Raw genomic sequence first — 24,425 nt, 5'->3', positions numbered from 1 at the left:
CGGCTCTCGAATAGAACGGCTTTGCCGTTAATTTCCCGCGATGACACACGTCGCATGACGCCGTGTCCTTTTCCAAAGGTTTTATACCCTACGCTTGACCTTTTGATAGGTTAACTACGGCATCCATATGCAAGTGTCCTAATCTTGCGTGCCATAGGTCTAAATCCGACGTATTGGCTCTTTCCGACGCCTGTTCCACTGCTTTGACTTGTTCCGCCTGCTTCCGTAGGTAATACAGGTCTCCTATGCGATCAGCGACTAACTTCACCTCTCTATTCAGGTCCCCGACGATAGCGTTGTCCTTCCTGAATAAAATCTCTCGGTCGTTCCGAGTGATTTTTGAAACAGAAATTAAATTAGTCCTTCGATCTTTAACAAGTAAGGTAATTCGAAGATTTAGATCGATATTACCTGTCTCTGTCTTCGCCTTGATGTGAGCAAGCCCCTATGCTCTCACCTTCATCGATGTTGCATTCACCATGTTCAACGTCATCTCACACTCCTGGATAATAGTAAGGAATTCGTCGCTGGCACACAGTGTGCGTGGATTATTAATTAATTAATAATTAATAAGGCACACATGTGCGTGGTACATCCGCTGTTCAAGCACCATCTCATCCTTGAAGTCACGTTGTGGGCTTCCTTAGGTTGATTTACGACATAGTGGGTCTCTGCCGACGATTCGACGTTTCTCGCAGAATTTTGTCAACGCTCGGAGCATTTTGCTGCCCAATGACCAATTTTTCCGCATATATAGCATGGTTTGCTGCTTTTCGACTTGAATCTTTCCTTTTATGGTTTTCTTCTCTACCGATTGTCTGCATACAACACGTTGTTGTCCTCTGCCGGTTGTACAGATCTCCTACTTCGATTTTCATTGAGTATTTTCCCGATCAGCTCCTCTGTGGTCGGTAATTCGTCGTTGGACCTAATCGAACATCGAAAGTTCTCGAAGCTTGGTGGTAGGCTCTTCAATATTAGCACCACAAGCATATCACTTGGAATTTTGATATCTATACCCTCACCACTTCGTGGTGAATTAACAATTATTGTTTTGTTTGATTTAAGTAAAGCCTTCGATTATGTTGATTCAAAAGTGATATTAAAAACTATGTTTGAGTTAGGTTTTTTATTAAATACTATCACTTGGTTTCATTCATATTTATCACAGCGATCACAGTGAATTATAGATGAAAACGGTGTACCACTTGAATTTCTCGAAACATCTTCCGGATTTCCTCAGGGATCAGTTTTAGGACCAATTTCATTTCTTACCGTTATTAATCTAGTTGCACGACGGATTGCGTATTGCAAATATGGGTTAATTGCTGATGATAAATATATTTATTATCACTCGTTGGTTAGTAATTTACAAAATGCTGTTAATCTGGTCACTAAGGATGCATAAGCTATTTTCGACTGGGTCGGTGAACATGGTTTGGCTGTTAATCTGAATAAAACTAAAGCAATGATCATTGGAACAAATATTAAATTAAAACAAGTTGACTGGTCTACTCTTTCACCTATTGTTATTAATAATATCGAATTACCTTATATGAACTCTACTAAATGCCTTGGATTATATATTAACAATGATCTCTCTTGGAAAAACTATATCTCTTATACTGTTAACAAGATTAATTCTGCTCTATATTGTTTAAAAATCCGGAAAAACATATTTACTATGGAAATAAGGAAACTATTGGTTATGGCTACTGTATTACCATTAATAGATTATTGTTCTGTTGTTCTTAGTGATTCAAATGTTGAAAATGATTTAAAATTACAACGTGCCTTAAATAGTGCAATAAGATTTATTTTCAATTTAAAGCGAGATGAGCATATAACGCCATATAAACAACAATTATGTTGACTGTCAGTCAAATCTAGAAGATCGTACTTCTTAGTAACTTACTTCTATAAATTGTTAATTATTGGTAAGCCTATTTATTTAAGAGAAATGTTCATTGATGTTGATTCTAGGCGTTCAGAAAGAATTGCAATTAAAAATAACAATTTAAACTTTTTAATACCTAAGTTCACAACATCTTGCCTAGAACATTCTTTTGTTATATCAGCAATACATTTATGGCAAAATCTTCCACCGGATGTATTAGATGCAAGTTCTTTAGAAGTTTTCAAAAAGAAAATTTTTAACTACTGTTGCGGAATCATTCAAACCTTCCCGCAACAAACTGGTAGCACCGAGGCGCCGCTACACAAGCGCCCTCGGGTGTCCTACCTCAACTCAACTGGCTCACCGGCAAGCAGCCATACTCCTCATAACACGTGCTAATTGTACAGTGTACACACGCATTTACCGTGACCGGTGCATTCCTTTGTGTATTAAAAAATCATCAAGCTCATCCACTCAACTTCACTGAAGCCAATTACAGCATCGCTACTCATCTTTATTCACCAGCAATCATTGGCAACTCAGGTACAATTAAGTATTTATTATAAATCATCTGAGATCACTTTATCACAATCTATACTCTCATGCTCCCTCTCTCTCTCTTACTCATTGACACATGGCTACCCATGTGTCGCTCTCTCTCTCTCTCATACACATGTACAGCAGTCACCTACACTCTCTACCTTAGCAACGATGCAATATTACAATTGCTGATTGACATTCGTCATCCTGCGGCAAAATAAAATGTCGCATTGCAGATGTTGCTTGGTGGTGACTGGGGGTGACTGCTACCGGCTCTTGGGCCTGTCGGCCATTCTGTGTTCAACAACCTGGGCTCCATCTCGCATCCCGAGACCCACGTAATCAATTAAGCTCATTATTGTTAAGGCTCGTTCGCTCACACTGTGAAAGTTAATTATATTGTTAATTGAATAATGATCCAGTGACTCCAAATTATACAGCTCACCCAACTAAACATTACTCATATTTATCGCTCATAATTGCTAGTGTTAATTATATTGTAAACTAATTAACAGTTCAATTGAAGATCAAATTTCTACAACTCATGCTCAGTCTAATTAATATGCATTAATTAATACAACTCAATTAAACTCAATAACGCGTACTCATGAATTAATGTAATAATTCAAGATCATAATAAGTGTTCAAAGTGCTCAATATTTGTGAACTACTCAAACTCTGTACAACCAAAACTACGCCTGTGATTAATTTTAGAATAAATACTATTATAACCACGAATGTGTCTCCTCCATCTTTTAACACCTAGTCCCGGCAAATAAATATTTAATGTTAAGACAATTATCTTACAACTACCTTCTATCAAATGACTTCTAGATTGAGTGACATTCCTGAGTTTATGTGCAATGTTATGTTATGTTGTTTTATTTACTTAGCTATATACAAGTTTTTAGTTAACTCTTAGTTCAAATAAGAAATTGACTTATTTAAATCTCACTACAATTTAATCATAAAATTATTATCAAATGCACTTTTCAAATTATTAATATTGTTAAGCATAACACATTCTTTTGTTGCTTTTATATTTATACACTTGTTAATTTCATGTATTATCTGTATTATTTTTATAAATTTACAGTTACACAAAAATTATTTTGTATTCCATACCTTGCCATTTGGCTTGTGCCTTGGCATTTATTACTAATAATAATAATAATAATAAGAACTGTTCGACGGCGTTCGTAAAGCTGTCCAGTCGTTCCCGAAAGTCATTCTCCTCGTCGATTTTGAAAGATGTTATGTCTGTCAGCCACTCAATTTTTCTCACTGGTCCTTTCGACGCGTGAATTGACTGCAGTTTTTGCCATATCTCTTTCGACGTGTTACACTTGGTGATCGTCTTCAATTTGGCGATGCCAATCGACAAGATAATATCCGTTTTGGCCTTCTCATCGCCATTTTTCCACTTCGCGATCTCTCTCTCTCCGTGGCGTTGCTACCAATCGGATACGTAATTTCGCCGCTCATATAACCCCATCGGTCATGTTTCATCAGGATAGACTTCATGCTCAGTTGCCAGACATCATAGTTACGTTTGTCTAGTAACTAGATACACGACGCTTCGTCCGCCATGGTTAGCTATTTCTACGACCACGTTTTCTCGAAATTTTTGACGATTTTTAGTCACAGATTTTTCACTTGTTTATTATTTTTATATCACTCACTTTCTACTCGCTACTGAGCCCATAACCTGTAGGAGTTAGGCAGGGATTGAGTTGGTATAATAAATTATAAGAAGAGAATATTTGATATAAACGATGTGCAAATTTATTCGATGACTAATTACAACTATTAGTAAAAGTTTATGACTTTATTCGACAACGTGTTGTTCGATAATAGTGACTCTAGTATGCAAGAATTCGGCATGACTGCATGCGCAGTAGATCGACGTGTCGGCGTGTGTGTGTGTGTGTAGTGTACGTGTGAATAATACTGTGTTGCTTAATCTCTAATAAAAATGATAAAAATTTTTCAGCGAAATCAAAGGGGGTCGGGCCAAAACTTCGGTGATTTGGCATGGAATAACCCAAATACACTGGCCACGAAATCTCGCTTATTCTTTTAATAATATAGATGATAACGCGTCTAGCTTCGAGATATCTATTAAATTAATAATAGTCAAAATCTACGTCTTTTTCCTCGTAATAGTCATTAAAGTCGACTTTTTCTCCGCAATCGTCTGGAATATCATTAGCTTCTTCAGTTTCGAACTCCAAATTTTCATTAACATCGTTAATTTATACCACTGTTTTGTCAATAGTAGGTTTATTAACACAAGTGCCTTTAACCACACTATTTGCACAATGTAAATACAGTGGAGACCGGCTTTTCTGCACCAACATAGATTTTTTTCACACTTACTTTTGGCACATCTGCATGATATCTGAAAGAATTTTTGGACGTTAATGGTGAATGCAGATTTAACTAAAAAACTTATGTGTAGAACGATATTTCCACATTTACAGTTATTAAAAAAAATATCGTTATTGAACTTACCAATTTTAGTAAATCTACTGGATCAGGTTCCAGTTCGGATTCGATTGGAATCATAAATTGGTTGTTTCGTTTCTAGCCCCATCATTCAGCATCCAGTGAAACTCCCAACCAGTGTTGAGTTTGGAAGTACACTCTTTTGACGTGTTCTATTAATGCCGATCGAGAAGGAGGCAATGAAGCCAATACTTCTTTTTTAGCCTTAGCTGATGAAACGTTGAATAATCGGTATCGAAGCTCATCTATCGATAACTCATTCCATTCGTTTTTAGCGTATAAATGGCCCATGATTTTTTCAGCAATAACGTAAAGGTCATCTACATTACTATCCTGCTTGTAGAATATTGAAATAGAATAGCCTAATTCATTTTTTCGGAGTAAATCGATGATCGTTTTTTTCCCTTTGTTGTAAATAACACTCGTTGAATCACAACCGGCATATGCGTGATCAAACAAAATAAATGGTTTGAATTCTTTATAGTACCCTGTTGAATACAGCACTTTCCTGTATTTACCAGTTAACGTGATTTTGTAAAAATACATTATATTGTCCTTGAGAGTAAGGCCAATGAGCAACAAGAACAAATCGACATCGTTTCCTACCACTACAACTGGTGGATCTGCTGAGCTTCTGCGATTCTTAATATCAATTCCCGTGTTTACAATCAAGCTATCTGCATCTTCATTAGCTACTACTGTTATAATACCATTCGCAATTAAGTATGCTGACAATACTTGTACAAATTTAAATTCGTTCGCAATATTTGATAAAAATTTAGCTTGTAGTTGTTGATCATTAATTTATCTAATGCAATTTCTACATCAGCTGCCATACATTGTTCCTTACGACGTAATCGTTCATTGGATTTGACACCAATTATGTCATCCCGGTATCCATCAAATATTACAACGGCATCGTCTCGGAAAAATTTGGTGATGTAGGACAAGTAAAGACTGAGAATTTCGTTGTAAGTTTTTCTACGAGACCACACTACTTGTCGCAATAATTAACCCCCATCAACGACCAATGTACAACTGTCCAAAATATGTGGAGATTGAATAATGAGTTTAAACAGTGCATATAGATCAGATTTTCGGTTTTTTCTCATCCAAATCTTTTTCATCGAACAAACTCAATGGAGATGGAGCAAGCTCATATTTTATTGCTTTCTTCAGAGCTTCAGGATTTTTCCCGAGAGCTACTGAAATTCTTCAAAAGAGTAAATAGCGAATAATTTTAACATGCGGTTTACCGTCGTTCACATGAACTTCTGTTCCAGCATTTGATGAATTTTTAATTCTGTATAATCGTGGAAGAGAAATTTCTTCTGCATTTTTACCAATCATCGTGGCCATTGACTGTTGTACTTTTTCAATTGCCATATGGCAATTTATTTCAGGCCCACCAAACACACCTGTAGAGAGAGAAAGATACAACCGAACTACGAATGTAGAAGGGGTTGTGGGCGTTGAGCCAGAATAAAAGCTTCTGGATATCTTCTTTATTGCGTGAGATTCTGCTCTCTGCAAGATCGACGTGTTGTTCACTGTTCGATGTTTCAATATTACAATAATTTTCAAGTTTTTCCATAATTTGGAATGCAGCAGGCATTGCAAGCAAATACCGCGTAACAACGCTAAGTGTTACGCCTCGTCCATATTTGAGATCCGTTCCAAAAAATCTGTTGAGAGTCTGTTCAATAACCATATCTCTGGAAACGCCTGCCCACGCTTTATCCGATCTACGAATAGTGAATCCAACCTTCGTAAATTCATCGAATTCCACTGGATCCATTATCAATTCTAGATTCGCCATATCTTGTAAATATATCTGTGCTGTTTTTGCATATGCATGATGACCTGCAGCATGTAATAAAGGTCGAGCATCTCTCACAGATTGAAGATATAGCTTCCAATCACCTAACCTTTCAGCCTCAACAATACGAAATGCAGTAAGAACACATTTGAAATACTGAACCCACAACTTGCTTGTGAAACCATTCCTCTTAAGGATCTCAAGTTGATTTGTAAATGCTTCGGTCATTTCGACTATTTTTTCAGTTCTGCAGTCATCTCTGGTTATTGTCGGCCATTCTTCCATCAATGTTTTCATATGTTTTTCCCACTCTGGAAGATCCATCAATTGTGCTACAAATTTTAATCCCAAGGGCTATAAATGCCAGAATGTGAGCTCGAAGAGCTCGAGCAAATGCATACCCAAACAGCATTTTTTTCACTAATAAGTAATCATGAACAGAAATCGCATCATGATTTAAACAATCAGATATAATCATCATACTCTGATGCCTCAGTTCATTATATTTTTTATAATAAATAACTACAGTGTAAACCGGCAAAGGGCCATGTGATGGGATAGCTGGAACCTTAAAACGAATGGCCGCACGTGCTAGTCTACAGTTGTCACCTTATCTACAGATATTAACACCGATACAATTATTTGAGTGGTGCTTAATTAACTTATTAAATATAAATATTAAGTTCTCAAAAATTGAAGAGTATAATTCAATGGAAGAACAATAGGAAGAACGTTTCAAAAGTACTAAACCGATACTAACAACACAAAAAATTCATCAAATCACAGCGTTATTGAATTTCGTTATGGAGGTAAAGTCCTTTTCTTCATTATAAAAGTCCAAACAACACTGTGTGATCAAGAAACCGAGGAAACATTCGCTGAATCAGCGCAAATAATTAGAATATTGAGATTGTATAAATTATAAAACACTATACTTCCCCTGGTAAAGTAAAATAAAGTAATTTTACTCTTATTAATATAGTTTATGTTTTTTAGTTTAATTTTATTTTACTTTTGAGGTTATAAAAACCAACCTAAATCGTGTTAGTGCAAAGTTTAACAAAATAAGGAAAATTTAAATAAACTTTTTTTTTCTATCGAAAAAAAAATTAGAAGAATAAATGGGCACAAAATGGGAATAGTGGGGTTGAATACGGTTTTAGTTAAAGTATTTTTATAGATGAGAAAATTGAAAATCCAAAGTGTTGAACTCCGAAAAAATGACGGTTTTTTTGAAAAAACTAAAATATTTTATTGTTTTTTACTTCTGAAAATTTTTTTGAATTTTTTTCTAAAAACTACATTTAAAAACAGGAATAAACAAAAAAAAGAAGTGCCAATAGGTCAATTTGTGTCAGCGTTACAGCAATTTGAAAAAAAAAAGCGTTTTTTTTTAAACTCGTAACTTTTTTTAGATTGGGTAAAAAAATCTGAAAAAATTCAGAAAAATGTTATTGGTAGGATAAAAAATAATACCAAATTTTTAGCCAAATCGAAAGGGGTCGAAAAAAAAACTCGGTGATTCTGCATGGAATGCCCCAAATATAATAAACATAAACAATTTGAGACTTCGGTTCCTGGGTCACTATCTCGTTGACGGTAATCTCCATGTTGGAACAATTTATCTGGAACGTTGTAAAAAGTTTTAAAATTTTCTAGAATTTTCTACAAAATACTAAAATATGGGCGAACTTTTACAATTGATCTAGAATGTTTTAATAATTTCTAAAAAAATTTTGGATTGATTTGAAAAGTTCCAAAATGTATAAAACTGTTGTTATCGACCAGAAATTTTCTAAGATGTTTTAGAATAATCTGATATTTTAAAATGAGTGCAAACTATAACAATTGGTCTAGAATGTTCTAGATTGTTCTAAAAATTTCCGGAATGATCTAGAAAGTCCTGAAATGTGTAAAACTGTTTGTATCGATCTGTTGATTTGCAAGTTTGTCAATTAATTTACTCTATTAGATATATTTTATATACACTGTATATTTAATAGCGTACATTTACTATCTTAATAAATGAGTTCTCATATTTCTGCTGAGCCATTAAACATGCGATTCATTTTAACTCGAGAAACACCGGGTTTCGCTACTAGTTGATATAATAAAATTGTTGTTTACATTCCCAACTAGCTGATACCTGCCTGCTTCGCTGGATATACTGTTACGTCGAAAATGCAACTAAAATTTAATTATTTTTATCCTAGCCGTTAGGCTAATAGATAAGGATCTGAAGATTTATGAGAAGGGGTTGATGTTTATAATATAAGAAAATGAATTCAATTTAATAAATATATTATAAAATTTTCATACAAAGATTTGAATTATTAAAACAAACATAAAAATCTCAATTAAGAACTTACTTAAATGAACACTTATATAAAGAAACTTACCGTTTCTTTACATAATTGAAATTTACTTTACTAACAATTGTTTTTTTTTTAATCTGACGCGTGGTTTCATTGAAACTTATAAAAACTTTTTCGATGTTAACACTAGGACGTCAGGACAACGAGAGATATTTTTGTTGAAAAATCGTAAAGGTGTCGAATTTTAGGGCGTTACTTATTTTTACTAGATGGGAGAAATAATGTCCAATTATTTTTCTATTTCCTTGAGCCCTTGCCCTCTCTCTTAGATTTTTCTATAATGTTGCATGAGTCGCCTTTACTTGGGTCAGAGTACAATATCGCTTCTCTTTTACTCTTATGCTCTATTATACATCTATGTGTTTGTGTATACTTAAGCGCATTTATGCATAGACAAAGGCATATATGTGTACTATTTTACATTAAATTATTTACTGTGACCAAATTTTTATATTAAATTAGTTAGATAAAAATTAATTTGTGCATAGATTACAAATTATCATTAGTTTCTTAGATCTAAATTTTTCTTTTTATTTAAGTCGTTATTTTATTCGAAAATAAAAGAAAACATTTATTTATTTTTTTTGTTTAAACTTAAATTATAGTTATTAAATTTTGTTCCTTAAATTATCAACATATATTTTTTTTTCTGTTGATACTAGAATTATCATAACATTCCTTTTTATTTTTTCTTTCATCGTTATTTACTTTTATTTTATTTAAACTATTGTTTATATATACATTTATTTTGTTATCGAAAACTTATATTTCGGATCTCGATAAAGTTTAAAATTCCATTAAGGTATTTGTTCAGGCTCAAATCCCTTAGTATGGTCAGGCCCAACTAAAACTAAATTTTTCAAATAAGTTTCTTTTGAAAATACTATTGATGAATTTGAAGATAACAAAATTTTAAAAATAAAATAAATGTATGTAATTAGTTGTAAGAATATAAAATTATTTATGAATAATTAAATTCTATTTGTTATAAAATAAAAATGTCGGACGTTGAGTCCAACATAACAATACAATAAAATTTTATAGTTTACCGTAGACGAAAAGTATAAACGAAATGATTAATTTCAAAAATATAATGTATATAAAATTTGAATTAAAGAAAAATGATTGTTTGTGATTGCAGGTATTAGCGAATATTAAATATTGTTCAAACTAGCTCATGCAATACATACATGTCTTTCCAAGTGTATCTAGAAAAATATCCGATTGTGCGACCTCGATTGTCTGTTTGAAAACCATTCTTACAACAGAAGACGATCACGTTCTTGGTGGTTTATTAAGAAAAGAAAATTAGGAAAAATAATAACCCAGAAGGCCATCTCTTCAACTTTCCGTTAAATTCATATCTAGGCGTTTAAAATTGCACTGATGTTTTTAGTTTTATAAAAAATTTCTGAGTTTGAATTAATCAAACCAGGAATTTCAGAAAAACTCCGAAAAAACATCTTTTTGAGTTTTCTTTTGTTCACGATATCTCTACCATTTCTGACCGGCTTGGCGGCGATCGACGTGGTTTTTCAAATTACAGAGCGGATGCGTTTTTAAAGTTGATCGATAAGGCTATTTAAAAGAAATTAAAATAAAAACACTTTCAAAAATAGCATGTTACTTCCCTAGTAAAGTAAAAAATGTCTCAGATCACATACAATTGTTAGCCGAGGCGATGACGAGGTCAACAAACATGTGATCTGAGGCTGTCTCATTTACTTTCTAAGGAAAGTATACTATTTTTCTCCTGACGAAGGCCGAAAGCAGCAACTTCGTTTAGCGCAGCGGGGCTAAAGTTGACGCTTTACGTCTAAACGGGAAAAAAACTCTTTTTCTTATTTTTTTAAGATTTCTTAAAATTTCTCAAAATCTATCGCTCCTAATAGATTTACATTCACAGAAAATGTAAGTTTAAGGAAACTCTTTAGAACGCCGTTTGGTAAGTCCTAATCGGTCAAACCTTTCAATAGTTGTAAGCGAGTTACATTTACACACACACACACACACACACACACACACACACACACACACACACACACACACACACACACACACACACACGTGTCGGGCTGCTGTGTTTCGCGTCGGACGCTTCTCCAGGTTGCGGATATAGGAATGCCCGGCAGTAATGTCAGATACCGAGGAAATAGAATCCTCGGGGTAAACCAAAACCTAGCTAACAACGATATGGAAATGTCAGAGAACTTTCAGACATCGTTTACAGTACATTACGTACATAATTAAAAAGGAAAAAGACGAGAACTAGGGCTATACTTGTCTAACCACAAGAAGGCCAAACTGATGCAGATCTTCTGAAGGGAATCAAGGCCAAAATAAGCCCTGTAGAGAGTGGCGTAGACATAAAGTCTATGTAATGGACGAAGCACGGAGGCATTCTTCTTGAAATGGCTCGAAAGACCAAAGACAGTTGTGCCTTTACCGATGCAGTGAGAACAGCTACTGCTAATATTGGTACGGTCAACACGCTCACACCAATAACAACGATCAAAGTCTTCGACTTAGATGAAATCTCCACCGAGGGTGACGTCCGTGAAGTACTCAAATCCAAAGTTGGAAATCCACAAGCAGCCTTGAGATCAAACGGTTAAATCTGACAAAACTCACACTAGTAGGCAATCGGGCAGTCTTCTGCGAGATAAACGAAGCCAGCACGATCAAGGCCCGTTAACAAATCCCGTATAATTATCGAATGGGTTAACTGCTACATGCGTCCAGTTGCGAAAGTAACCCGATGCTTGAAATGCCTCGGTTTTTGGCACCAAACGCGTAACTGGACGGGACCTGACAGAAGCAAGTGTTGTTATGAATGCGGCGGAGAAAACCACGAGTCTGTAAACTGCGCGGAGAAGACAAAATGCTTCCTCTGCACACCGGATAAAGAAGCTCAAGATGGTCTATGTCATATTTCTGGGTCCGGGGCTTGTAAGACATTCCGTACCGCATTTGCCGAAGCTTCGAGAGGGCAGAAATGTCGCGCATCTTACAAGGGAACCTGAATATATGTGCGTTAGTGCAGAACTTACTTCGCCAGTGAATCTTTGAAGAGAAGATCGATCTTGCTTCATTGGCGAGCAATATTTAAACCTCCAAGATAAAGCATGGTTCGTTGAAGAAATTTGTACGGTAGCAATTTGGATTGTGAACATAAAAAACATTACCACCGGCAACAGCGGAAGTGGAGCAGGTTTTGTCTGGATTTAAACCATCAAAACCGACTTCATTTGCGATTATATCTCACCAAATGAAGGGATAAGTGTGTTCCAACAGGAAATGGCAAATATAGCCAGAAAGCTTGATGTAGAGGCACTGTGAGAGTCACTCACACAAATTTGGTCTGTTCTGCAAAACAACCTAATCCCAAACACCCGCAGCGAGACTGAAAATATAGTACTAAATACGATAAGAGAAAGCGCTACGTCATGTGACGCCTGTATGCTGCGGATGAAAAACTAAGGTTTTCACAGTCCAGTGAACTGGTGGCCACCAGACATAGCAGAACTTCGAAAAAATGCCACGAGCTTCGTCGGCCAGAAACGACAGCTGCGAAACGCTCCTCTAATCAAGATCTACATTTGAGCGAATACAAGCAGGCCAAAAAGAACCTCAACCGGGCTATCAAAGCAAGCGAAGCGAAATTGTGGCAAGAAATCTATAATGACCTCGACAAAGAAATTTGGGGTAAAGCCTACCAAATTGTTATCAACGACTTGAAAAGGCTCCACTAGAAGCGCCGAAACCACCTGCTTCAATGATCACCATCGTAGCGGAGCTGTTTCCCAAGCACCCACCACGGGAAAGAAGACATCATATGAAAAACAGCGTAACACTTTTCACAACCAGGAAACTACAGGATGCGGCGAAACTCTCAAGACCAGAGAAGCACCTGGCCTTAATGGTATCCCGGCATCGGTGATAAAAATTGTAGCCCTGGAATATCCAAATATACTACTGAACGCTTATAACGCATTCCAAGCAACCGGCACGATTCCAACGGCTTGGAAGTGGCAGAGATTCGTTCTGTTAGATAAAGGTAAAGGTAGCCCTGTAACACCTTCATCGTTCAGACCACTCTGCATGCTCGACATCGCTAGGAAACTGCTCGAAAAGCTCATACGGAGAAGACTACGCAACGACGTCGATCGTGCTGGAAGCTTTGCCACAAACCAACATGGCTTTCGTAAAGAACGATCGACAGTCGGCGGAATCCAGAAAGTCGTAGGGACAACGAGAGAAGCATGGTCTGGTAGCCTCAAATCCCTCAAGGTCTATCTTGTCCTCACATTAGACATCAAAAACGCCTTCAACAACGTGAATTGAAGTAACATCCTAGATGTCTTGGAGCACCAATTTGATGATAATCCAGAAAATCTGGCAACAATTTATGATTATCTCAATATAAAATCGACGATACAAAACGACGGAAGGCCTACAAAAACATAACATAACGGCTGGCGTACCGCAAGGTTCAATCGCGGGGCTCGACCTATGGAATGCGGACTATGACGAACTCCTATAAATCCCGTTGCCAAGACACGTGCAACTCACGAGCTTCACGGACGACGTCGCAGCTACGATAATAGTAGACAGCGCTGAGGGTTATAACTGTTGGTTCGGGAAACTATCAATGCCGTCGAAACTTGGCTTGATAAACACCATCTGAAACTTGCCAAGCGCAAAACCGAAATGGTCATCCTGACACGTCAAAAATGGTTCCCAAAACCGCGAATACTTCGATAGTGCATGCAGAAAAGCCAGCAATCAGGTATCTAGCCTACCAAGGATCATGGCCAACACGATGGGACTAAGAACGAAGAAGAGAAGAGTTCTTGTGGAAGCAGTCCATTCAGTACTGCTACATGGAGCGGAGATGGGGGCAAAAATGATAAAGTAGAAGACTTACCGGCGGGAAATGGCAGCAGTGCAGCGGCGGGGCGCTATCAGGGTTGCCTGCGCATATCGCATGGTTCCCAAAGCAGCTCTATTGGTAATTGCGGAAGCTGTGCCCATCGACCTACTAGCGTTAAAAAGAGCAAAACTCTTCGGCACCAAAACCAGTGGTGAAAACATAAAGGAGGCAAGAACGAGGATAAAGGCAGAAACGCATGAAGAGTGGCAAAATCGATGGAGATCGGGACAGACAGGCAGATGGACAGCGCGTCTGATCACAAACATGAGCATCTGTCTTTCTCGGAGACATGGGGACAAAGAATACTTTCTAGCCCAGTTATTTACAGAACACGCACGGTTCAACGCCTATCTTTTTAAGATGGGGCTGCAGCCGACGACAATGTGAAGATACTGCCCAGACAAAATTGACGACGCCGAACACACGTTCTTCGAGTGTGATCGGTGAAAGGACAACAGAAGCAGCACCGAAAGAAACTATTGGCACTACGCTTTCCCCCAAAAGGTTGATAGCCTGCATACTCAGAAAAGAAGATAACTGGTCAGCTGTTGCAGCCTACGCGCAGCGTCTTTTTAAAGAAAAAACCGCAGAAAAGGGAACAGTAGCCATAAGTAGACGTCGTGAGACGCAGCATGGACTGTATCAAAGTAATGCTCACGTGGTTCCGATTCCGTCATCTCCGTATGATCCACAGGAACAGAGAGAGGAGTTTTTTTTAGTGTTTCCCGCGAGGAACGGAATCGAAGGCTCGTTTACAGTCAACAAATAGCATAGAAGCAGGGATATCTTGAAATCTAAACTAATCTAATCGAATCGAAGTTTTCAATGTGGCCAGTAGGCAGAAGACATTATCCCCGCATCTCTTGCCAGGGCGGAAACCAGCCTGCTTTTCGGGTATCAATTTTAAGTAAGTGGCCCAATTTTGTACTCTGGAACAGATGATTTGTGTAAAAATTTTGGTTACGCCATTAGTTACTGCAATGCTTCGATAATTGTTAAGATCATTGAGCTCGCTCTTTTTATGCAACATACTCATTAGAATGGTAGACCGCATTTTTGGCAGCTGTTAAGTTTTCAGAATTTTGTTGTACAGCGCTAATAGGTAATATGACTAGTTGTCAGGCAGCTCTTTCTGAAAGTTGCAACATATACCATCGGTACATGCAGATTTACCCGGTTGACATTTCTTTAGAGTTCATCCACAGTGGTTTCGGCATTCAAGAATTCGTGAACCACTCCATTGAATGGGGGTGAGCAGCTAGGTCTTTGGTTGTACACTACTGGAAAAAATTAAGGGATCAAAAAAAAATTCCAAATTTTTCGGTAGTTTTCAACAGGCCGTAACTTTGAGAGAAATGGTCGTACAGGAAATAAAAAAAAAGAAAATTGTAGCTCCAAGTGTCTAGTTTTTGGATTAAAACTTCAAAATATAGTAGCCTCCGCGGTTTCTGAGTAATCGTAGAAAAACCAGCAACAAAAAAATTCTCAAAATTTTTTTAGTTTTTTTTTTGGTCTACGGGCGTGGAAAAAATTTTTTTAGCTTAACCACCATAAGAATCGGATACTTTGTTCATTTAGCTTTAATTTCTTTTTTTAAACACCCTGATACGTCCACTCCTCGCTGAGATATCGGTCTTCAAATGGAAAAGGATCTTTTTGTCTTTGATTATCGATATCTCAGCAACCAATGATCGCACAGAAAGTTAAAGGTGGGTTTCAAGAACTTAAATGAATTCCCCTTAACGACTGTCCATTGTTTTTTCGAAAAAAATTTTTCTTTCCGTCACATGAATTTGAAAATGCAACAAAAAAGGGCTTTTGTGGTTTTTGGAAAATCAAGCGCTGGATCGAAAATATTGAGGAAACCACTAATGTTAAGTGTGCCTTTTACAGTTCAATATGTCCACAAAAACCCTACAAAGAATCAAATTAATCCAGCCAGCCGTTTTTTTGTTTCACTTGATCGAATTTTTGAAAAAATTAAAGGATCACGTTTTTGCTCTGAAAAGCTCATAATTTTTAAAAATGAGAAAAAAATGTTTTTTCGAGCTTTTTCCACATTTTCGATCCAAAAGTGCTTAAATTTTCAAAAAAAAAAAAATTCAAAAAAAAAAATTTTTCAAAAAAAAAATTTTTTTCGAAAAAAAAATTAAAAAAAAAAAATTTTTTCGAAAAAAATTAAAAAAAAATTTTTTTTGGAAAAATTTTTTTTTTAACAAGTTAAGGAAACTCAAAAACTATCGCCCAATGATTTTTATCACCTTTCCACCGCTGCATTCCTTGATTCTACTGATCTCCTTTTAATTAAATTAATAAAAAAGTTAATACCCCCAATCGAATTTCGATTTTTTCATACGCTTTTCGGAGTTTTTTTTTCTTTTCTTTTTGTGAATCCTTAGCAAATCGCTTCATTCAACAGTTTTTTTCAAAACTAATCCCTCTGCGCTAAAAAAAATTTTTTTTAATTTTTTGGTCAAAATTTTAAATTTCTGACTTTTGATTCTTAATCATGGTTAGACGACATTTATCGGAGGTGGAAGTCGCTCGGTTAGTGACTCTTATCGACGAAGGTTACACTCAACATGCAGTTGCTATCCGGATGGGTGTAAGTCAATCTGTCGTATCTCGAGCTTATACCAGATACCAAGAGACGAATCAATATCATCGTCGCCCCGGAAAAGGTCGCCATCGAGTCACTAATGCCCGCGATGATCGAACAATTGTTAGAGAAGTTCGACGACAACCTTTCGTCAATGCGAATATTGTCGCTCGAAACTTCCCCAATCGCAGACAACAGCAACAACAACAGCAACAGCGACGACGGCATCAAGTGCGAAACATTTGCTCTCGAACAATCATCAACCGTCTTCGTGAAACTGGGTTACACGAACGACATCCTAATCGTGTACCCCTGTTGACAGCAAGACATCGTCGAGCTCGTTTAGCGTATGCTTACGATCATCGAAATTGGAACTTGAGGGAATGGACAAATGTTTTATTCACTGATGAGTCTCGTTTTAATCTGTATGGCAACGATCGACGTCCTCTCGTTTGGCGCCGTCGTGGAGAACGTTTTCGCCAGAACTTTGTCCGTCCAGTCGTTGCCTACGGCGGTGGATCAGTTATGGTGTGGAGCGGCGTTTCACGAAATTGGAGAACACCTTTGGTAATTGTACGCGAAAATATGACAGCTAAACGTTACATCGACCAAATTTTAAGGCCCATTGTTCTGCGCAGACGACAACATCTGAGGTCGTTCATATTGATGCAAGATAATGCACGTCCACACACAGCCAACATTACCCGGCGCTTCTTTGAGCGGCATGACATCACATTGTTGCGACACCCAGCAATGAATCCAGATCTCAACCCCATAGAGCACGTTTGGGACATAATGGGCCGTCGGTTGCGCAGAGAGTATCCAAATTTGCAGAACTTAGCTGCTTTGGAGCGCGCGCTTCAGCACATTTGGAATACCATTCCGCAGCCTCAAATTACCGTCTGCATAAACATGGCTGAACGTTTGAGAGCCGTTATTGAAAACAGGGGTGGTAATACCCGGTATTGAACCAACAAAAACCTTCAGAGAATGAGTTTGGAGTCATTAAATACGGTGGAACTGACGAGCCACCGGGTCTCAATTCTCCTGAAATACCTTACACACACACACACACACACACACACACACACACACACACACACACACACACACACACACACGCGCGCGTAAATCCGACCGCGCGACCTCCACGTGGTACGCTTTGGATAACGCTAATGCCGGCGGTAATTGTTTTCTTAAACTTTTCAAGAGAAAAAATTTCAAAAAAAATTTTTTTTTTTTTTCAATTTAAGCACTTTCTGGAACAAAAATGTGGAAAAAGCTCGAAAAAACAATTTTTTTCTCATTTTTAAAAATTATGAGCTTTTCAGAGCAAAAAACGTGATCCTTTAATTTTTTCAAAAATTCGATCAAGTGAAACAAAAAAACGGCTGGCTGGATTAATTTGATTCTTTGTAGGGTTTTTATTGACATATTGAACTGTAAAAGGCACACTTAACATTAGTGGTTTCCTCAATATTTTCGATCCAGCGCTTGATTTTCCAAAAAACCACTAAAAGCCCTTTTTTTGTTGCATTTTCAAATTCATGTGACGGAAAGAAAAAAATTTTTTTCGAAAAAACAATGGACAGTCTTTAAGGGGAATTCATTCAAGTTCTTGAAACCTACCTTTAACTTTCTGTGCGATCATTGGTTGCTGAGATATCGATAATCAAAAACAAAAAGATCCTTTTCCATTTGAAGACCGATATCTCAGCGAGGAGTGGACGTATCAGGGTGTTTAAAAAAAGAAATTAAAGCTAAATGAACAAAGTATCCGATCCTTATGGTGGTTAAGCTAAAAAAATTTTTTCCACGCCCGTAGACCAAAAAAAAAAAACTAAAAAAATTTTGAGAATTTTTTTGTTGCTGGTTTTTCTACGATTACTCAGAAACCGCGGAGGCTACAAAATTTTGAAGTTCTAATCGAAAAACTAGACACTTGGAGCTACAATTTCCTTTTTTTTTATTTCCTGTACGACTATTTCTCTCAAAGTTACGGCCTGTTGAAAACTGCCGAAAAATTTGGAATTTTTTTTTGATCCCTTAATTTTTTCCAGTAGTGTATATAGATTGGAAATGGCCTGTGGTATCGAAGGTTTTCCAAATTTTTAATTTCCCGCTTAGAAAATTGAAAATTTTCTACAAAAGGGAAGTTATTGATTGTTACGTCCAGATTTTGGACTAAATAAATTAAATTATTTTCGGCCCAAGCTTTTCAACCTATAGACCGGGAACGTGTTAAATATTGGATTTTTGTGGTTGAATGAATGAGAATTTGTGTAGGTTTTAATTATAATTATATTGAATGTTTGAAATTACAAATGTAAAAGGAAAAATAATTTTAACAAACAAACTTACAAAGAATTCTTATGGTTGGAAATCTTAACAAGAAATATGATGCAGTATAATTTATGGTACCTGATTTGCAGCTTATTAGTTTCACTGATTCTAATCTTTACAATATAAACTTAATTTAAATTTACTAATGAAAACTTATTAATCGAAAATTGAAAGTATCAGGATATTCGTGGGCTGGGTAGTGTGAACTAACGTAGATAATAAGGAAGTGTGTGAACACTGGAAGTTAGTGAAGACTAACGTGGATAATAAGAAAGTGTGAGAACACTTGTTAAAGAAAAGTGTGTGGACACTTGTAGCTTCTGGACCTGAACTAAAAAAATAACCGGCTGCTTTTTGTGAACAAAGCCCCTTTTATCGATGTTTCAAGTTCGGACTTTAGGTTTTTTTGGGGGAGGGGGCTGTGTCCAATCGGGAAATAGTTTCCCGGGGTCCGTTCCCTTTCCCATTACATTTTCTTTAGGGAAAGCTACTGGGTCCCGCCCAAGATACTAGCCTATTTGCGTGCGCACTCACACATACGCTGGCATGTACATTTTGTCCTTGTAGTTTATTTAAAAAAAATTACTTAAATTTATTAACATTAGTAATATCGCTAATTTTTTAATTCGCTTAATAGTTAGTTCGCTTCATTCATAATCTACGTTTTACAATTTTTATTATTTAAATATTTAAGAATTATGTTAATAATTTCCATTCTATCTTCTATGATAAATTTATATATTTATAGAATTATAATTAAAATATTTTCCTATTGAATAAAATTATGACGAGCCACTGATTTTAATAAACACGTGGTTGTCTATTCTTATTTAAATAATTCAGATGTAAATTTAAATTGATAATTTAATTAATATTTCGAAGTTACAATTTTCTTATTTATTTGAATTCTTCCTTAAGAAAAAAATAAGTGTAATGTTTTAGATAATGATTTCTGCACGTGCTCATCCAGATTGATTTAGTAATTTTTGAAAATAAAAAAAAAATGATTAAGTTTTTATTACTTGAATTCAAAATTGATTTAATTTTTGAAATCAGTATAAGTTATTTTGATAAAAGAAATAATTTATTTATAGAATTTTAGTGTTCTTTCTATGGTTAATTTTCGTTAAGTTTCAAATATTATTTTTAAATAGCTGTCGTGTTGTAATAAAATTTTGTTTGTCGTAAGTGATAAAGAAAAATTTTAGTTATCTTAAAAGTACATCTGTTAGGTATACAAATTACTTTAAAACTCCAAAGAGTCGTAGGTACGTAGTGCTATTTCTTTGGGACCCTTTATGAATATTTTATTACCCTATAGAATTAAGATTAAAATCTAATGCGTTTTTCTTGGGTTGTTCATTATTTTAATGTCTCCAAGAAAAATGCATTTAGGTAATTTATTTTTAATGTTCTTTTTCGTTTCTATTTGCTTAGGAGTATTTATGTTCAGTTTTATGATAGTCTTAAGTAAAATGTTTCTAGATAAATTTAAAAATTATAGGGGTTCGTTATCATAAAGGGTCTTTTAAAATTTCGATTGTATTTAGTTAAAATTTCGGAATATTTTTTATAGAATACACAACTCAGATAAAATTTATTGTCATAAAAAAAATAAATATTGCACACGTATTTGTTTAAATGCAAGTTATTGATTTGGACGTAACAGATTTTGGTTCAATTTTCGAAAGTCAAGTTATCATTGGATCTCCACGTTTTGAAGTCCTAGAAAGTCATTTTGACTATTACCGCTGAGTTGTCTAGCCATGTGTGTGTGTGTGTGTGTGTGTGTGTGTGTGTGTGTGTGTGTGTGTGTGTGTGTGTGTGTGTGTGTGTGTGTGTGTGTGTGTGTGTGTGTGTGTGTGTGTGTGTGTGTGTGTGTGTGTGTGAAGTATGTGACCCGCTTATAGCTTTTGAACGGCTAGACCGATTTCATCACGCTGGTGCCATTCAAAAAGACGACCGAATTTCGAATACGATTTGGAATACAATTTGGCCGATCCGATAAATTTTAAAATTCTCAAAAAAACGGTGAAAAAATTCATTTTCGAATCTGGTATTTATAGAATAACTTACACAGGGCTCTATCGATGCACTAAAAAATTTAACTAGCTCTTAACCTTTGAAAACCACGTCGATCGCCACTGATCCCGTCGAAATTGATTAATTTGTCCAAGAGATATCGAGAACGAAAAGAAACCGAAAAAGTGTTTTTCCAGAATTGTTCCGGAATTCTGAGTTCCATCGAAGATCTTAAAAATGTCATAAGTGAAATTTAAAGTTCCTAGGTATAGAATTGGCGGGAAGTTGCAGGGACGGCCTTCTGGGTCAACCGTTTCCCTAATTGTTTTCTCGGAATACATTGTTATTCCGATGTGGATTATTGTTATACGACGTGGATATTCTTTTGTTAATTTTATGGCTAGTAATTAGAAGAATTCTCTACATGAGAAATAAAATCGAAAATATTTCTATTTTGTAGATAAATCAGTGTCGTTTGAAAAGTCAGTATCATTCAGCGATGAACCACCAGATATGAATTCACCGAAACAGCATTCACCACAACATACAGGCAAGTATTGAGTTATGGTTATTAATTGTATTCGTGACAAAATATGGGTGTTTCTCAGTAAGGACGATTTTTGATTTTAGATTTAAACTTGAAATTTAATTGGAGCATTGTTCTGACTTTCACAGATTCCAAATTTCATTGAATTGGCATGTACTTTTTATTCATGCGGTTATTCTTGCTAATATTTTTTGTAACTTTCAATGTGCAAACGTTTCAATATTTCTGTGACTCTCTACCAAGAAATAAGTAATAATTGACACGGAGAAAAAACATTGGGATAAGCATTATAGTTTCACTCAAAGTAATTGAAAGTCTTATATTAAAGTTAAAATTTGTTTAGCTCTAAGTGCAAAGAATGATGCTATTAATCGAAATTCGGTTCGTGACATCAATTTTTCATAGAAAATTAATTGTACATATTTTTTACGAATTCTATGAATATAAGTAGTTAAATTTCTTTTTTACATCTCAAGTGTTGACGAATTGTATTCATTTTAATCTATTACATTCTCGCTATCCCATATGGTAATAAGGGGCTGTTCATAAATTATGTAAGCACAATTTAAAACATTTTACAACCCTTCTTCTCTCATGATAATCATTAGTAAGATTTTGAACTGTTGACATCCACCCTCCTGCCCAAACCTTCCAACGCTTTATCGACGAGGTTACTCGTGAGCTCGTCTTCGTCTTTTCCTACGTACACGACCTTTTGATCGCCTCCGAAGATGAAGAAGAAACAGATGAGGCACCTGCGGATCTTGTTCGAGCGATTCCGGAAATACGGGCTGGTAATTAATGCTCCAAAATACCTATTTGGACTGTCTGAGTTTAAATTCTTTGGTTACTTCTTAGACTTGATGGCCGTTAAACAAAGTCCTGGAAGGCCCCAAAGTCAAAGGACCCAGTCAATTGGACCCCGGACCTCGAAGAAACATTCGAAGTAGCAAAGCGAGCCCTCACCGATGCTACACTCCTTGTCTACCCAAAATCCGATGCGGACGGGGCAGTATTCACCGACGCATTTGAATCGGGCATTGGTGCTGTCCTACAACAAAAAGTAAATGAAGACTGGCAACCATTGGCTTTTCTTCAGTCGTGAAGTTGCACCATCAATAAAAAAACTTTTCTCATATGGTCGAGAACTCAACACCATGTACGAAGCCGTTAAGCACTCCAGGCACATTTTTGAAGGTCTTCACGTTATAATTTACATCAATCACAAGCCATTACAGCACGTCTACCCACAACGCACTTTTAGGGCATCGCTCTGGCAATTCCGACGGTTAGATTTCATCGGTCAGTTCACGACAGACATCCGACACGTATCAGGCAGCAACAATATTGTCGCAGACACACTGTCGCGCGTTGAAGCAGTTTCCACCTCTATATCGGCAGCTGAATTTACCAATGAACAACGTAACGACGCTGAACACCAACAGCTAAGTTAATCACCCAGAGCTCTGCAATTAAAAGCGATCCAGCTCGACATCGGACCTCCACTGGACTGTGACACGGCGTTAGGTACAGTACGTCCCTACGTTCCAGAACCACTGAGAAAAAAAGTGTTTGACTCACCACACTCTCTAGCACATCCAGGAATTAGAGCATCACAGAAGCTAATCTCAAAACGGTACGTCTGGCCATCAATAAACAAGGATTGCCGAAACTGGGCCAGATCCTGCATTGATTGTCAATGAAACAAAATTCAACGTCACCTTTCATCACCGATTGCCACCTGTCAGCCACCTTTCGAAAGATTTGAGCACTTGATTCTACTTTTGTGTATTACCTACAATACTCTTGTTACTTTTAGATTAAATATAATAAAACATTATACTAATTATATCAATAATTCTAATGAAGAATATTTGAAACAGTGTAATAAAATTTGAGTTGTAATTAAGCTTCAACTTTCTGGCCATGGTGAAGCAATCCAGTCTTCAAAATTTTTTATTACTAGTATGTCATTTGTTTTTTCTTCTTCTTCAAATATTTCTTCATCTACAATAACTTCGTCTTCAGGGAGCCATTCAATGGTATTGTGACCATATGATTCTAAATCATGAATACACAAACTTTCCCCTAAACGTCGTGCAGCTATTACAAATGGCCTAACTCTAGCAGACGTTCCAGCAAGCAACTAGTATGACAATTACGCTTATGCAGATGTAAATTCTTTTCAGAAGCGAATTGATATATATTTATTATATATATATGTATATATATATATATATATATATATATATATATATATATATATATAAATATTGAGATGAATGAATTTTTCTCTATATAAAAAATTCATTTATCAATTCACCAAAACCTTGCGGATAAGAATTTAGTCAATTGATTCTCTAAATTTATTTATTAGGACCACAAGCTCTCGGAAATCCGCTTCCTTACGGATGACGTATTTAGTTTTTAGATATTTAGAATGAATAGAACGTTATAGAAAGAGTATGTAGTTTCATAGGAAGTCTCACGTGTGCTAGTAAATATTCTCTGATTACTTACAATATATAGAAATGATAGTTTTACAAGATCCTGATTAATACAGCAGCCCGTGAAATATATGTTTATTCCTTAATAGTATTCGTCCTTCAAAGAATGTGTAGGTGAAATAATCTTAGTAGATAGGTAAATTCATAGCAATGATCATATACGATTTATAACAAAATATCTATTTTGTTCCACACACTAATGGTTTACTTATCATTTCTCGAATGCAATAAAAGCTTGAATTATTAATTATAATAGTAGAACTTAAATTAAACAGTAATGAACTTTTAGAATATATAAAATGTTATAATTTGCTTAATTAGTAATTAATAAATAG

General features: G+C 36.0%; 1 protein-coding gene and 1 pseudogene across 6 annotated transcripts in view; one reads left to right on the top strand and one right to left on the bottom strand.

Moving 5' to 3' along the window:
* Positions 1–24,425, top strand: part of LOC141534860 (coiled-coil domain-containing protein AGAP005037) — a 651,729-nt gene that overhangs the window by 293,523 nt on the left and 333,781 nt on the right. For all 6 annotated transcript variants that reach the window (XM_074254459.1, XM_074254463.1, XM_074254462.1 and 3 more), the window contains one exon: positions 21,497–21,586. In XM_074254459.1, coding sequence (XP_074110560.1) covers positions 21,497–21,586 — 90 coding nt within the window. The remainder of the gene's footprint in view (positions 1–21,496; positions 21,587–24,425) is intronic.
* LOC141535153 (uncharacterized) lies at positions 89–6,764 on the bottom strand (annotated as a pseudogene).

The sequence above is a fragment of the Cotesia typhae genome, unplaced genomic scaffold, assembly GCF_013202065.1.
Source record: "Cotesia typhae breed Kobodo isofemale line unplaced genomic scaffold, CoteBio_Ctyphae scaffold_13, whole genome shotgun sequence".
In the NCBI taxonomy this organism is placed as follows: Eukaryota; Metazoa; Arthropoda; class Insecta; order Hymenoptera; family Braconidae; genus Cotesia; species Cotesia typhae.
The sequence above is the reverse complement of the archived record's forward strand: the minus strand, read 5'-3'. Positions and strand labels throughout refer to the sequence as shown.